Source organism: Oncorhynchus gorbuscha, linkage group LG22 (assembly GCF_021184085.1).
Source record: "Oncorhynchus gorbuscha isolate QuinsamMale2020 ecotype Even-year linkage group LG22, OgorEven_v1.0, whole genome shotgun sequence".
In the NCBI taxonomy this organism is placed as follows: domain Eukaryota; kingdom Metazoa; phylum Chordata; class Actinopteri; order Salmoniformes; family Salmonidae; genus Oncorhynchus; species Oncorhynchus gorbuscha.
This window is the reverse complement of record NC_060194.1, coordinates 47099502-47115891: the sequence shown is the minus strand read 5'-3', so window position 1 is coordinate 47115891 and position 16390 is coordinate 47099502. Positions and strand designations below refer to the sequence as shown.

The following is a 16390-nucleotide window of genomic DNA, read 5'->3' as shown; positions in this document are numbered from 1 at the left end:
TTACTGTGTTGATTCAGGGCTAGTTACTGTGTTGATTCAGGGCTAGTTACTGTGTTGATTCAGGGCTAATTACTGTGTTGATTCAGGGCTAGTTACTGTGTTGATTCAGGGCTTGTTACTGTGTTGATTCAGGGCTTGTTACTGTGTTGATTCAGGGCTAGTTACTGTGTTGATTCAGGGCCAGTTACTGTGTTGATTCAGGGCCAGTTACTGTGTTGATTCAGGACTAGTTACTGTGTTGATTCAGGGCTAGTTACTGTGTTGATTCAGGGCTATTTACTGTGTTGATTCAGGGCTATTTACTGTGTTGATTCAGGGCTTGTTACTGTGTTGATTCAGGGCTTGTTACTGTGTTGATTCAGGGCTAGTTACTGTGTTGATTCAGGGCTAGTTACTGTGTTGATTCAGGGCCAGTTACTGTGTTGATTCAGGACTAGTTACTGTGTTGATTCAGGGCTAGTTACTGTGTTGATTCAGGGCCAGTTACTGTGTTGATTCAGGACTAGTTACTGTGTTGATTCAGGGCTAGTTACTGTGTTGATTCAGGGCCAGTTATGTGTTGATTCAGAGCCAGTTACTGTGTTGATTCAGGGCTAGTTACTGTGTTGATTCAGGGCTAGTTACTGTGTTGATTCAGGGCCAGTTACTGTGTTGATTCAGGACTAGTTACTGTGTTGATTCAGGGCTAGTTACTGTGTTGATTCAGGGCTAGTTACTGTGTTGATTCAGGGCTAGTTACTGTGTTGATTCAGGGCTAGTTACTGTGTTGATTCAGGGCTAGTTACTGTGTTGATTCAGGGCTTGTTACTGTGTTGATTCAGGGCTAGTTACTGTGTTGATTCAGGGCTAGTTACTGTGTTGATTCAGGGCTAGTTACTGTGTTGATTCAGGGCTAGTTACTGTGTTGATTCAGGGCTAGTTACTGTGTTGATTCAGGGCTAGTTACTGTGTTGATTCAGGGCTTGTTACTGTGTTGATTCAGGGCTTGTTACTGTGTTGATTCAGGGCTAGTTACTGTGTTGATTCAGGGCTAGTTACTGTGTTGATTCAGGGCTAGTTACTGTGTTGATTCAGGGCTAGTTACTGTGTTGATTCAGGGCTAGTTACTGTGTTGATTCAGGGCTAGTTACTGTGTTGATTCAGGGCCAGTTACTGTGTTGATTCAGGGCCAGTTACTGTGTTGATTCCTTCCTTGTCTCTGGACAGGGCTAGTTACTGTGTTGATTCCTTCCATGTGTCTGGACAGGGCTAGTTACTGTGTTGATTATTTATCATGTCTCTGGATAGGGCTAGTTACTGTGTTGATTCTTTATCATGTCTCTGTACAGGGCTAGTTACTGTGTTGATTCCTTCCTTGTCTCTGGACAGGGCTAGTTACTGTGTTGATTCCTTCCTTGTCTCTGGACAGGGCTAGTTACTGTGTTGATTCCTTCCTTGTCTCTGGACAGGGCTAGTTACTATGTTGATTCTTTATCATGTCTCTGTACAGGGCTAGTTACTGTGTTGATTCCTTCCTTGTCTCTGGACAGGGCTAGTTACTGTGTTGATTCCTTCCTTGTCTCTGGACAGGGCTAGTTAATGTGTTGATTCCTTCCTTGTCTCTGGACAGGGCTAGTTACTGTGTTGATTCTTTATCATGTCTCTGTACAGGGCTAGTTACTGTGTTGATTCCTTCCATGTCTCTGTACAGGGCTAGTTACTGTGTTGATTCCTTCCTTGTCTCTGGACAGGGCTAGTTACTGTGTTGATTCCTTCCTTGTCTCTGGACAGGGCTAGTTACTGTGTTGATTCTTGTGTTGTTACGGTGGACATTTTCTGGTACAGTTGGCTGGTTGGGTTTGGCAATTGCAGGATGACAGGATGAGAGGATGACAGAATGGCAGGATGACAGGATGACAGGATGGCAGGATGACAGGATGACAGGATGACAGTATGGCAGGATGACAGGTTTGGGATGACAGGATAACAGGATGGCAGGATGACAGGTTTGGGATGACAGTATGACAGTATGGCAGTATGGCAGGATGACAGTATGACAGTATGACAGTATGACAGGATGACAGTATGGCAATATGGCAGGATGACAGGATGACAGTATGGCAGGATGACAGGATGAATGGATGACAGGATGACAGTATGGCAATATGGCAGGATGACAGGATGACAGTATGGCAGGATGACATGATGACAGGATGACAGTATGGCAGGATGACAGTATGACAGTATGGCAATATGGCAGGATGACAGGATGACAGTATGACAGTATGACAGTATGGCAGGATGACAGGATGAAAGGGATGACAGTATGACAGTATGACAGGATGACAGGATGACAGGTTTGGGACATCAGTATGCTGGACCTTCTTGACCTATATTGTTAATTAGGATTCATGGCAGTATTCCTCTCCAGTCCAAATGACCTGATTTGACTTGGATTATGTATCATATAATCACAAACTTGTTTCCATGAACAGTACACACATTGAGACTAAATGATTACAAACTGGGAAGGAACATACCTGCATACCGTCTAACAATATATTTATGACGAGGACAGGGCTAGTTACTGTGTTGATTCAGGGCTAGTTACTGTGTTGATTCAGGGCTAGTTACTGTGTTGATTCAGGGCTAGTTACTGTGTTGATTCAGGGCTAGTTACTGTGTTGATTCAGGGCCAGTTACTGTGTTGATTCAGGGCTAGTTACTGTGTTGATTCAGGGCCAGTTACTGTGTTGATTCAGGGCCAGTTACTGTGTTGATTCAGGACTAGTTACTGTGTTGATTCAGGGCTAGTTACTGTGTTGATTCAGGGCTAGTTACTGTGTTGATTCAGGGCTAGTTACTGTGTTGATTCAGGGCTAGTTACTATGTTGATTCAGGGCTAGTTACTGTGTTGATTCAGGGCTAGTTACTGTGTTGATTCAGAACTCGTTACTGTGTTGATTCAGGGCTAGTTACTGTGTTGATTCAGGGCTAGTTACTGTGTTGATTCAGAGCTCGTTACTGTGTTGATTCAGGGCTAGTTACTGTGTTGATTCAGAGCTAGTTACTGTGTTGATTCAGGGCAAGTTACTGTGTCGATATTTATGACACATGCTTTTACCGTCTGAGATCACTAGGACATAGTTGGATCAGTTTCAATAAGGATGTCGTCCTTCTAAGTGCTATACACAGAGTTGTTTTTGTCATCCCTAATTAGTATTTGAGTTACCGGATTTTAATTACCTACATTTTGTCAGACAGATAATGACAGCTTGTCAAATCCCTTTGGAAAGTACCTCCCGTCGTATTCTCTGCTCCAGGCCTGGTATTCCAGACAGCTGGTTGTCTACCTAGTACATCAGTCTGCCATGTCATAGTCCATCTGTTGCGCCTGTCGCTCCAAGCCAGTAGTTACTGGACGTCTATCTAGTTACTGGACGTGTACCTAGTTACTGGACGTGTACCTAGACCACCAAGCCAGTAGTTACTGGACGTCTATCTAGTTACTGGACGTCTATCTAGTTACTGGACGTGTACCTAGACCACCAAGCCAGTAGTTACTGGATATCTATCTAGTTACTGGACGTGTACCTAGACCACCAAGCCAGTAGTTACTGGACGTGTACCTAGACCACCAAGCCAGTAGTTACTGGACGTCTATCTAGTTACTGGACGTGTACCTAGACCACCAAGCCAGTAGTTACTGGACGTCTATCTAGTTACTGGACGTGTACCTAGACCACCAAGCCAGTAGTTACTGGACGTGTTCTGAACCATTCAACTGACACGTCTGACATTTTCTGAAGTGGAGGAGCACACGTGCACCTGACTTTGACGCCTGACACACACACACATACACACATACACACACACATACACACACACACACACACACACACACACCAGTCGTCTGAATCATCTGTTTGACATAAAGTGGTGAACATTACCATTGAAAGTTGTGCATTCCCCAGGTCTGACAGTGTAGGAGGACCCGTTGAGGGCTTGAGAAGCAGAGTGATGCATACAGGAAGTCAGATTCGCCTTCTGCTGTGGAAGAATTGGACTCTACGCAAGAGACAGAAGGTACTGCTAACTCGCTATCCCAACTGTCTTTCATCAACACGGTGTTGTATAAATTAATCAAAGTATTGTTCCTTTGAGTAAATCAACAACGAAACAGTTCAGTAACACCCTCCCTGGTGTGTCATATATCTGCTTCCTCAGTTGATATATCTGCTTCCTCAGTTGATATATCTGCTTCCTCAGTTGATATATCTGCTTCCTCAGTTGATATATCTGCTTCCTCAGTTGATATATCTGCTTCCTCAGTTAATATATCTGCTTCCTCAGTTGATATATCTGCTTCCTCAGTTGATATATCTGTTTCCTCAGTTGATATATCTGCTTCCTCAGTTGATATATCTGTTTCCATCTGTTTCCTCAGTTGATGTCATATATCTGCTTCCTCAGTTGATATATCTGCTTCCTCAGTTGATATATCTGCTTCCTCAGTTGATATATCTGCTTCCTCAGTTGATATATCTGTTTCCATCTGCTTCCTCAGTTGATATATCTGCTTCCTCAGTTGATATATCTGCTTCCTCAGTTGATATATATCTGTTTCCATCTGCTTCCTCAGTTGATATATCTGCTTCCTCAGTTGATATATCTGCTTCCTCAGTTGATATATCTGTTTCCATCTGCTTCCTCAGTTGATATATCTGCTTCCATCTGCTTCCTCAGTTGATATATCTGCTTCCTCAGTTGATATATCTGCTTCCTCAGTTGATATATCTGCTTCCTCAGTTGATATATCTGTTTCCTCAGTTGATATATCTGCTTCCTCAGTTGATATATCTGCTTCCTCAGTTAATATATCTGTTTCTTCAGTTGTAAGTTATTACAACAGCTATTATAACAGCTATTATAACATCTATTACAACAGCTATTATAACAGCTATTACAACAGCTATTACAACAGCTAGTATAACAGCTAGTATAACAGCTAGTATAACAGCTAGTATAACAGCTATTACAACAGCTATTACAACAGCTAGTATAACAGCTAGTATAACAGCTATTACAACAGCTAGTACAACAGCTAGTACAACAGCTAGTATAACAGCTAGTATAACATCTATTATAACAGCTAGTATAACAGCTAGTACAACAGCTAGTACAACAGCTAGTACAACAGCTAGTACAACAGCTAGTACAACAGCTATTACAACAGCTATTACAACAGCTATTACAACAGCTATTACAACAGCTATTACAACAGCTATTACAACAGCTATTACAACAGCTATTACAACAGCTATTACAACAGCTATTACAACAGCTATTACAACAGCTAGTACAACAGCTAGTATAACAGCTAGTATAACAGCTAGTATAACAGCTAGTATAACAGCTATTACAACAGCTATTACAACAGCTAGTATAACAGCTAGTATAACAGCTAGTATAACAGCTATTACAACAGCTATTACAACAGCTAGTATAACATCTATTATAACAGCTAGTATAACAGCTATTACAACAGCTATTACAACAGCTATTACAACAGCTATTATAACAGCTAGTATAACAGCTAGTATAACAGCTAGTATAACAGCTAGTATAACAGCTATTACAACAGCTATTACAACAGCTATTACAACAGCTATTACAACAGCTAGTATAACAGCTAGTATAACAGCTAGTATAACAGCTAGTATAACAGCTAGTATAACAGCTAGTATAGCAGCTAGTATAGCAGCTAGTATAATTGCTAGTATAGCAGCTATTACAACAGCTATTACAACAGCTAGTACAACAGCTAGTATAACAGCTAGTATAACAGCTAGTATAACAGCTAGTATAACAGCTAGTACAACAGCTAGTACAACAGCTAGTACAACAGCTAGTACAACAGCTAGTACAACAGCTAGTACAACAGCTATTACAACAGCTATTACAACAGCTATTACAACAGCTATCACAACAGCTATCACAACAGTTTTTACAACAGCTATTACAACAGCTATCACAACAGCTATTACAACAGCTAGTATAACAGTTAATACGAAAGTTATTACACTATTCAGTTATATTAATACATATACTGTAAATTAGTAAGTAAATTCTCTCTCTTCCACATCTCTGTTCAGACCCGCTTCCTGGTGGAGATTCTGTGGCCGGTGGTTCTGTTCATTGGTCTGGTGTGGTTGAGGAAAGCCAACCCTCTTTACAAACAACATGAATGTAAGACTCACTTATAACTATTTCTCTCTGTGCCGTGTATTAGCTATAACTATTTCTCTCTGTGCCGTGTATTAGTATCTTATAGAGTCTGGGGGACCTGAAAATGGTTTCTATCACAGAAATGACTGAAGCAAATGAAATGAAATCCTCTTGATAAGAGATTAGATGGTTGTTTTCAGTTTGAACCTGGTCTGACTGCTTCTCACGTTTCTTCAGTGCTCAAGTAATTCAATATATTTGTTATACTTCATATTTCACTCCCTGTCATGTCTCTCCAGGTCACTTCCCCAACAAGGCCATGCCTTCCACAGGTATCATCCCATGGATCCAGGGTATCTTCTGTAACGCCAACAACCCCTGCTTCAAACACCCTACCAGGGCAGAGGGCAATGGGGTCGTCTCCAACTACAACAACTGCCTGTGAGATACCTTATAACCTCTTATAACCCCTTATAACCCCTCATAACCCACCGTATGTGAGCTCAACAACTACAACAACTACATGTGAGATCCAGGATAGTGTACATCTTACGCCCTCCTAACTTTTATAGGTTATATTTATTTTATTACAACTTTCTCCTTTCTCATCCTTCTCTTCCTAGATCTCTCTTCTCCTCTCTCTCTTTCCCTCTCTCCTCTCTCTCTTCCGCTCTCTCCTCTCTCCTCTCTCTCTTCCCCTCTCTCCTCTCTCCTCTCTCTCTTCCCTTCTCACCTCTCTCTCTTCCCCTCTCTTCCCCTCTCTCCTCTCTCTCTTACCCTCTCTCCCCCTCTCTCCTCTCTCTCTTCCCCTCTCTCCTCTCTCTCTTCCCCTCTTCCCCTCTCACCTCTCTCTCTTCCCCTCTCTTCCCCTCTCTCCTCTCTCTCTTACCCTCTCTCCCCCTCTCTCCTCTCTCTCTTACCCTCTCTCCTCTCTCTCTCCCCCTCTCTCCTCTCTCTCTTACCCTCTCTCCTCTCTCTCTTCCCCTCTCACCTCTCTCTCTTCCCCTCTCTCCTCACTCTCTTACCCTCTCTCCCCCTCTCTCCTCTCTCTCTTACCCTCTCTCCCCTCTCTCCTCTCTTACCCTCTCTCCTCTCTCTCTTCCCCTCTCTCCTATCTCTCTTCCCCTCTCTTCCCCTCTCTCCTCTCTCTCTTACCCTCTCTCCCCCTCTCTCCTCTCTCTCTTACCCTCTCTCCTCTCTCTCTCCCCCTCTCTCCTCACTCTCTTACCCTCTCTCCTCTCTCTCTTCCCCTCTCACCTCTCTCTCTTCCCCTCTCTCCTCTCTCTCTTACCCTCTCTCCCCCTCTCTCCTCTCTCTCTTACCCTCTCTCCCCTCTCTCCTCTCTCTCGTACCCTCTCCCCCCACTCTCCTCTCTCTTACCCTCTCTCCTCTCTCTTTCCCCTCTCTCCTCTCTCTCTTACCCTCTCTCCCCCTCTCTCCTATCTCTCCTACCCTCTCTCCTCTCTCTCTTCCCATCTCTCCTCTCTCTCATACCCTCTCTCCTCTCTCTCTTACCCTCTCTCCTCTCTCTCTTCCCCTCTCTCCTCTCTCTTCCCCTCTCTCCTCTATCTCTTCCCCTCTCTCCTCTATCTCTTCCCCTCTCTCCTCTCTCTTCTCTCCTTTCTTCATCAATATATCATCCTTCTCTTTCTAGATCTCTATGGAGTTTTCTTGTAAAAGTCCGTCCTCTGTCCTTTCTTCCCCACCCTCTCTCCTCAGTGACCCGGAAACCGATAAGTGGTTGAGTGGTTGAGGAGTGTGTCAATTCGTTAGTAGGCAAATGGAACAGTGGCCTCCTCGTTAGCCACTTTTCATTGAGAATACTCATGTACACATTGTTTATTTTGGGAATCAGCCCTGTAAACGTTTCAGTCTCATCCCTCTCTCCCTCACCATCTCTCAGTCTCATCCCTCTCTCCCTCACTGTCTCTCAGTCTCATCCCTCTCTACCTCACCATTTCTCAGTCTCATCCCTCTCTCCCTCTCCATCTCTGTCTCATCCCTCTCTCCCTCTCCGTCTCTCAGCCTCATCCCTCTCTCCCTCACCATCTCTCAGTCTCATCCCTCTCTCCCTCACCATTTCTCAGTCTCATCCCTCTCTCCCTCACCATTTCTCAGTCTCATCCCTCTCTCCCTCACCATTTCTCAGTCTCATCCCTCTCTCCCTCACCATTTCTCAGTCTCATCCCTCTCTCCCTCTCCATCTCTGTCTCATCCCTCTCTCCCTCTCTCCCTCTCCGTCTCTGTCTCATCCCTCTCTCCCTCTCCGTCTCTCAGCCTCATCCCTCTCTCCCTCATCATCTCTCAGTCTCTTCCCTTTCTGCTTCTCCGCCTCCCAGTCTCATCCCTCTCTCTCTCCGTCTCTCTCATCCCTCTCTCCCTCTCTGTCTCTCAGCCTCATCCCTCTCTCCCTCACCGTCACTCAGTCTCATCCCTCTTATCCCTCTCTCCCTCACCGTCTCTCAGTCTCATCCCTCTCTCCCTCTTGTATCTCAGTCTCATCCCTTTCTACTTCACCGTCTCTCAGTCTCATCCCACTCTCCCTCACCCACATCATCTCTCAGTCTCATCCCTCTCTCCCTCTCCGTCTCTGTCTCCTCCCTCTCCCTTACCATCTCTCAGTCTCATCCCTCTCTCCCTCTCCCTCATCATCTCTCAGTATCATCCCTCTCTCCCTCTCCCTCATCATCTCTCAGTCTTATCCCTCTCTCCTTGTCCGCCTCTGTCTCCTCCCTCTCTACTCCAACCTCTCATCCTTTTCTCTATTACCACCAAGAAGAACATGTGTCTTTTAGACTCAGATGTTCTCCTGGGTTCTCCATGGTTCTGTGCTGTAAACTAAGATGTTCTGCTGGGTTCTTCACGGTTCTATACTCAATTGTCTTGTTTGGTTCTATGTTCTGTGTTTTAGACTGGCGCGGTTCTGGGCTGATTCCAATGAGCTGTTGTTCGACGACCCAGAGTTCCAGCAGTTGGGTCGGCTGTGGGAGGACATGGCTGTCATGAACAACTTCATGGACACCATATGTAACACACCAGAACAGATAGCCGGTACTGACAATCTCCCTGCACCACCATGAGTCCAGGGATGTATTTATTAATGCTGAAGCAAACCATAGAAAAACATTACAACAAACAAGTCCAGGTTAGTTACAACAAAAAAGTCCAGGTTAGTTACAACAAACAAGTCCAGGTTAGTTACAACAAACAAGTCCAGGTTAGTTACAACAAACAAGTCCAGGTTAGTTACAACAAACATGTCCAGGTTAGTTACAACAAACAAGTCCAGGTTAGTTACAACAAACAAGTCCAGTATCTACCTCCTCTTCCTCTCCCTCAGTATACCTCCTCTTCCTCTCCTGCAGTATACACCTCCTCTACCTCTCCCTCAGTATACACCTCCTCTTCCTCTCCCTCAGTATACACCTCCTCTTCCTCTCCTGCAGTATACACCTCCTCTTCCTCTCCTGCAGTATACACCTCCTCTACCTCTCCTGACACTCTCCCTCAGTATACACCTCCTCTTCCTGTCCCGCAGTATACACCTCCTCTACCTCTCCCTCAGTATACACCTCCTCTTCCTCTCCTGCAGTATACACCTCCTCTACCTCTCCCTCAGTATACACCTCCTCTTCCTCTCCCTCAGTATACACCTCCTCTTCCTCTCCCTCAGTATACACCTCCTCTTCCTCTCCTGCAGTATACACCTCCTCTTCCTCTCCTGCAGTATACACCTCCTCCTCTCCCTCACCTCCCTCAGTATACACCTCCTCTACCTCTCCCCTCAGTATACACCTCCTCTTCTCTTCCTCTCCCTCAGTATACACCTCCTCTTCCTCTCCTGACACCTCTCCCTCAGTATACACCTCCTCTCCTCTCAGTATACACCTCCTCTTCCTCTCCTGCAGTATACACCTCCTCTACCTCTCCCTCAGTATACACCTCCTCTACCTCTCCCTCAGTATACACCTCCTCTACCTCTCCCTCAGTATACACCTCCTCTTCCTCTCCTGCAGTATACACCTCCTCTACCTCTCCCTCAGTATACACCTCCTCTTCCTCTCCCTCAGTATACACCTCCTCTTCCTCTCCTGCAGTATACACCTCCTCTTCCTCTCCTGCAGTATACACCTCCTCTACCTCTCCCTCAGTATACACCTCCTCTTCCTCTCCCTCAGTATACACCTCCTCTACCTCTCCCTAGGTATACATACCTCCTCTTCCTCTCCCTCGATATACACCTCCTCTACCTCTCCCTCATTATACACCTCCTCTACCTCTCCCTCAGTATCTACCTCCTCTTCCTCTCCTGCTGTATACACCTCCTCTTCCTCTCCTGCAGTATACACCTCCTGTTCCTCTCCTGCAGTATACACCTCCTCTTCCTCTCCCACAGGATACACCTCCTCTTCCTCTCCCTCAGGATACACCTCGTCTTCCTCTCCCACGGGATACACCTCCTCTTCGTTATCCCTCAGTATCCATGTTTAATTCCTGTTACAGGTCGAGGTCTGAAGATAGAGGATATCCTGAAGGATGATGAGATCTTGACAGCCTTCCTGCTGAGAGACGTTGGCCTGTCAGAGTCTGTGGTTCATCAGCTGGTCAACGCTCAAGTCCGTCCAGAACAGGTATATAGGAAGAACAGGTAGAACTAATAACTAGGGAGATAGGGTGCTCTGTTTTGCTGTTGTTTCAGTCCCGTGGACTGGCTAGAAGGAAACATGGGACGGTTGTTGTTTCAGTCCCGTGGACTGGCTAGAAGGAAACATGGGGAGGTTGTTGTTTCAGTCCCGTGGACTGGCTAGAAGGAAACATGGGGAGGTTGTTGTTTCAGTCCCGTGGACTGGAATAGAAGGAAACATGGCTAGAAGGAAACATGGGGAGGTTGTTGTTTCAGTCCCGTGGACTGGCTAGAAGGAAACATGGGGAGGTTTGTATTTTCAGTCCCGTGGACTGGCTAGAAGGAAACATGGGGAGGTTGTATTAGAAACAACTTTTCTGATGCTTTTTTGGGGGGGACACATTTCTGTCTGCAACGTTTGTTGATGGTAATTTATCTCATCCATACTGGGACAACAAAATGAAATACCAAATAAAATGTAATCTGACCATGGTCTTCTCTCTCTCTCTCTCTCTCTCTCTCTCTCTCTCTCTCTCTCTCTCTCTCTCTCTCTCTCTCTGTGTCTCTGTGTCTCTGTCTCTGTCCCTCTCTGTCTCTCTGTCTGTCTGTCTCTCTGTCTCTCTCTGTCTGTCTGTCCCTCTCTGTCTGCCTCTGTCTCTCTCTCTCTCTGTCTCTCTCTCTCTCTCTGTCCCTCTCTCTCTGTCTGTCTGTCTGTCTGTCTCTGTCTCTGTCTGTCTCTCTCTCTCTCTCTCTCTCTCTCTCTCTCTCTCTCTCTCTCTCTCTCTCTCTCTCTCTCTGTGTCTCTCTGTGTGTGTCTCTGTCTCTCTGTCTCTCTGTCTCTCTGTCTCTCTCTCTCTCTCTCTCTCTCTCTCTCTCTCTCTGTCTCTCTCTCTCTCTCTCTCTCTCTCTCTCTCTCTCTCTCTCTCTCTCTCTCTCTCTCTCTCTCTCTGTCTCTGTGTCTCTGTCTCTGTCCCTCTCTCTCTCTCTCTCTCTCTCTCTCTGTGTCTCTCTGTGTCTCTCTGTGTCTCCCCCTCTCCCCCTCTCCCCCTATGCAGTTTGCCCACGGTGTTCCAGACCTCCACTTGAAGGACATCGCCTGCAGCCAGGCTCTTCTGGAGAGGTTTATCATCTTCCCCAGCCGGAGAGGCATGTACGGAGTACGTAACGCTATGTGTGCCCTGACACAGCAGCGCCTGCAGAAGATAGAGGACATGCTCTATGCTAACGTTGACTTCTTCAAGATCTTCAGACTGGTACGGCATGATGGATGTCTTTCCTAGGCTCTATCTGTGTGTATCAATCTGTTTTACTCTCTCTCTCTCTCTCTCCTTTAGTGTCTCCTTCTCTCTCTCTTCTCTCTCTCTCTCTCTCTCTCTCTCTCTCTCTCTCTCTCTCTCTCTCTCTCTCTCTCTCTCTCTCTCTCTCTCTCTCTCTCTCTCTCTCTCTCCTTTAGTGTCCCATCCTTCTACTCTTCTCTCTTCTCTCCTCTCTCTCTCTGTCTCTCTCTCTCTCTCTCTCTCTCTCTCTCTCTCTCTCTCTCTCTCTCTCTCTCTCTCTCTCTCTCTCTCTCTTCTCTCCTTTAGTGTCCCATCCTTCTCTACCTCTTCTCTCTCTCTCTCTCTCTCTCTCTCTCTCTCTCTCTCTCTCTCTCTCTCTCTCTCTTCAGGGTCCCGACTCTCTATCCCCCTCTCTCTCTCTCCTTCTCCTTCAGGGTCCCGATCCTTCTCTATCTCCCCCCCCTCTCTCCTTCTCTCCTTTAGTGTCCCTACCTTCTCTATCTCTTCTCCCTCTCTCTCTCTCCTTTAGTGTCCCTACCTTCTCTATCTCTTCTCCCTCTCTCTCTCTCCTTTAGTGTCCCGGCCTTCTCTATCTCTTCTCTCTCTCTCTCTTTCTAAAATATTAATGTCCATTCTCTAATGTTTGCAGCTTCCACAAGTGGTCTTCAACTCAGTCCTGAGGCACCAGCAAAAATAGTATTTTCATTTATAAGACTTTAATTTATCTGCATTTCCTTTCTGGACAACCGGGGCACTAAACAAATAGTTTTTACATGGAGAACACAAAACAATTAGCCATAAACATTCACTTTTATGAGTTTTATTGACAAATATCAATCCAAAAAATAAGGTCCGGCAAAACTAAATTCTAATAAAAATAGACTTATTGGGTTAACGTTTTCAACGGTCAGGCCTGGTCATCTGCCAATACAGCTGTTCACTGGTTCATGTACCCTATTTAGATGTACCTATTAGAAGGAGACCAGAGAGGAAGGTAAGTGGTAACTAGTAGCACCATGCTGATACAGACCTACTAGTAGCACCATGCTGATATAGACCTACTAGTAGCACCATGCTGATACAGACCTACTAGTAGCACCATGCTGATACAGACCTACTAGTAGCACCATGCTGATACAGACCTACTAGTAGCACCATGCTGATACAGACCTACTAGTAGCACCATGCTGATACAGACCTACTAGTAGCACCATGCTGATATAGACCTACTAGTAGCACCATGCTGATACAGACCTACTAGTAGCACCATGCTGATACAGACCTACTAGTAGCACCATGCTGATATAGACCTACTAGTAGCACCATGACCATGCTGATACAGACCTACTAGTAGCACCATGCTGATACAGACCTACTAGTAGCACCATGCTGATACAGACCTACTAGTAACACCATGCTGATATAGACCTACTAGTAGCACCATGCTGATACAGACCTACTAGTAGCACCATGCTGATACAGACCTACTAGTAGCACCATGACCATGCTGATACAGACCTACTAGTAGCACCATGCTGATACAGACCTACTAGTAGCACCATGCTGATACAGACCTACTAGTAGCACCATGCTGATACAGACCTACTAGTAGCACCATGCTGATACAGACCTACTAGTAGCACCATGCTGATACAGACCTACTAGTAGCACCATGCTGATACAGACCTACTAGTAGCACCATGCTGATACAGACCTACACCATGTAGCACCATGCTGATACAGACCTACTAGTAGCACCATGCTGATACAGACCTACTAGTAGCACCATGCTGATACAGACCTACTAGTAACACCATGCTGATACAGACCTACTAGTAGCACCATGCTGATACAGACCTACTAGTAGCACCATGCTGATATAGACCTACTAGTAGCACCATGATACAGACATGCTGATACAGACCTACTAGTAGCACCATGCTGATACAGACCTACTAGTAGCACCATGCTGATACAGACCTACTAGTAGCACCATGCTGATACAGACCTACTAGTAGCACCATGCTGATACAGACCTACTAGTAGCACCATGCTGATACAGACCTACTAGTAGCACCATGCTGATACAGACCTACTAGTAGCACCATGCTGATACAGACCTACTAGTAGCACCATGCTGATACAGACCTACTAGTAGCACCATGCTGATACAGACCTACTAGTAGCACCATGCTGATACAGACCTACTAGTAGCACCATGCTGATACAGACCTACTAGTAGCACCATGCTGATACAGACCTACTAGTAGCACCATGCTGATACAGACCTACTTACCAAATGTTTTTGTTTTGGTTTCCTATCACTTTACCTGTTTCTCTTTACTTCCTCTAATCCTTCCTCCTCCGCCTCCTCCTCCTCTTCTCCTCCTCCTCTTCCTCCTCCTCTTTCGCCTCCTCCTCCTCCTCCTCTTCCTTCTCCTCTTTCTCCTCTTTCTCCTGTTTCTCCTCCTCCTCCTCCTCCTCTCCTGTTTCTCCTCCTCCTCCTCCTCCTTCTCCTCCTCCTCCTCCTCTTTCTCCTCATCCCCCTCTTCCGCCTCCTCCTCCTCCTCTTTCTCCTCATCCTTCTCCTCCCCGACCTCTTTCACCTCCTCCCTCCTTCTCCTCTTTCTTCTCCTCCTCCTCTTTCTCCTCCTCCTCTTTCTCCTCTCCTTCTCCTCTTCCTCCTCCTCCTCCTCTTTCCCCTCCTTCTCCTCTTTCCCCTCCTCCTTCCCCTCTTTCCCCTCCTCCTTCTCCTCTTTCCCCTCCTCCTTCTCCTCTTTCTCCTCCTCCTCTTCCTCCTCCTCCTCCTCCTCCTCCTCCTCTTCCTCCTCCTCCTCATCCTCCTCTTTCTCCTCCTCATCCTCCTCTTTCTCCTCCTCCTCATCCTCCTCTTTCTACTCCTCCTCCTCATCTTTCTCCTCCTCCTCCTCTTTCTCCTCTTTCTCCTCCTCCTCCTCGCCTCTTGTCCTCCTCCTCTATTTCTCATACTTCTCTTACTGTCCTCCCTCTCTTTTATACCCCTTCTACCCCCCCTCTGTCGGGGTTCTGTCCAGGGTAGAGTCTCCTCTCTCTGTCAGGGTTCAGTCCAGGGTAGAGTCTCCTCTCTCTGTCAGGGTTCAGTCCAGGGTAGAGTCTCCTCTCTCTGTCAGAGTGGGGTCCAGGGTAGAGTCTCTTCTCTCTGTCTGTCAGAGTTCAGTTCAGGGTAGAGTCTCCTCTCTCTCTCTGTCAGGGTTCAGTCCAGGGTATAGTCGCCTCTCTCTCTGTCAGGGTTCAGTCCAGGGTAGAGTCTCCTCTCTCTGTCTGTTAGAGATCAGTTCAGGGTAGAGTCTCCTCTCTCTGTCAGGGTTCAGTCCAGGGTAGAGCCTCCTCTCTCTGTCAGGGTTCAGTCCAGGGTAGAGTCTCCTCTCTCTGTCAGAGTTCAGTCCAGGGTAGAGTATCCTCTCTCTCTCTGTCAGAGTTCAGTCCAGGGTATAGTCTCCTCTCTCTGTCAGGGTTCAGTCCAGGGTAGAGTCTCCTCTCTCTGTCAGGGTTCAGTCCAGGGTAGAGTCTCCTCTCTCTGTCAGGGTTCAGTCCAGGGTAGAGTCTCCTCTCTCTGTCAGGGTTCAGTCCAGGGTAGAGTCTCCTCTCTCTGTCAGGGTTCAGTCCAGGGTAGAGTCTCCTCTCTCTGTCAGGGTTCAGTCCAGGGTAGAGTCTCCTCTCTCTCTCTGTCAGGGTTCAGTCCAGGGTAGAGTCTCCTCTCTCTCTCTGTCAGGGTTCAGTCCAGGGTAGAGTCTCCTCTCTCTGTTAGGGTTCAGTCCAGGGTAGAGTCTCCTCTCTCTCTCTGTCAGGGTTCAGACCAGGGTAGATTCTCCTTTCTCTGTCAGGGTTCAGTCCAGGGTAGAGTCTCCTCTCTCTGTCAGGGTTCAGTCCAGGGTAGAGTCTCCTCTCTCTCTGTCAGAGTTCAGTCCAGGGTAGAGTCCCCTCTCTCTCTGTGTCAGAGTTCAGTTCAGGGAAGAGTCTCCTCTCTCTCTCTGTCAGAGTTCAGTCCAGGGTATAGTCTCCAGAAGGCAGGTGACTGGCTCAGGTTGGCATGGCGATAGAGCGATAGCCTCTTGGCCTATTTCCCTAATAGGATTAGTTAATGAGTTAGGCAATGCCCCCTCCCTCAGCTCACTCAGAGAAACACACTAAGAGGTGACTGGGCCATACACCTAGAGACAGGGCCATGTGTCACCTATAGGGAGAGGAGAGACAGGGCCGTGTGTCACCTATAGGGAGAGGAGAGACAGGGCCGTGTGTCACC

At 46.5% G+C, this 16390-nt stretch overlaps 1 protein-coding gene across 1 annotated transcript in view; it reads left to right on the top strand.

Annotated features, from left to right (window-relative positions):
* The window catches only part of LOC124009874 (retinal-specific phospholipid-transporting ATPase ABCA4-like), a 118278-nt gene that overhangs the window by 3303 nt on the left and 98585 nt on the right, over nucleotides 1–16390 (top strand). The window contains 6 exon segments of the mRNA XM_046322093.1: nucleotides 3954–4065; nucleotides 6135–6228; nucleotides 6507–6648; nucleotides 9119–9258; nucleotides 10711–10838; nucleotides 11887–12084. Of these exon segments, the coding sequence (XP_046178049.1) occupies nucleotides 4000–4065; nucleotides 6135–6228; nucleotides 6507–6648; nucleotides 9119–9258; nucleotides 10711–10838; nucleotides 11887–12084 (768 nt within the window). The 5' untranslated portion in view covers nucleotides 3954–3999.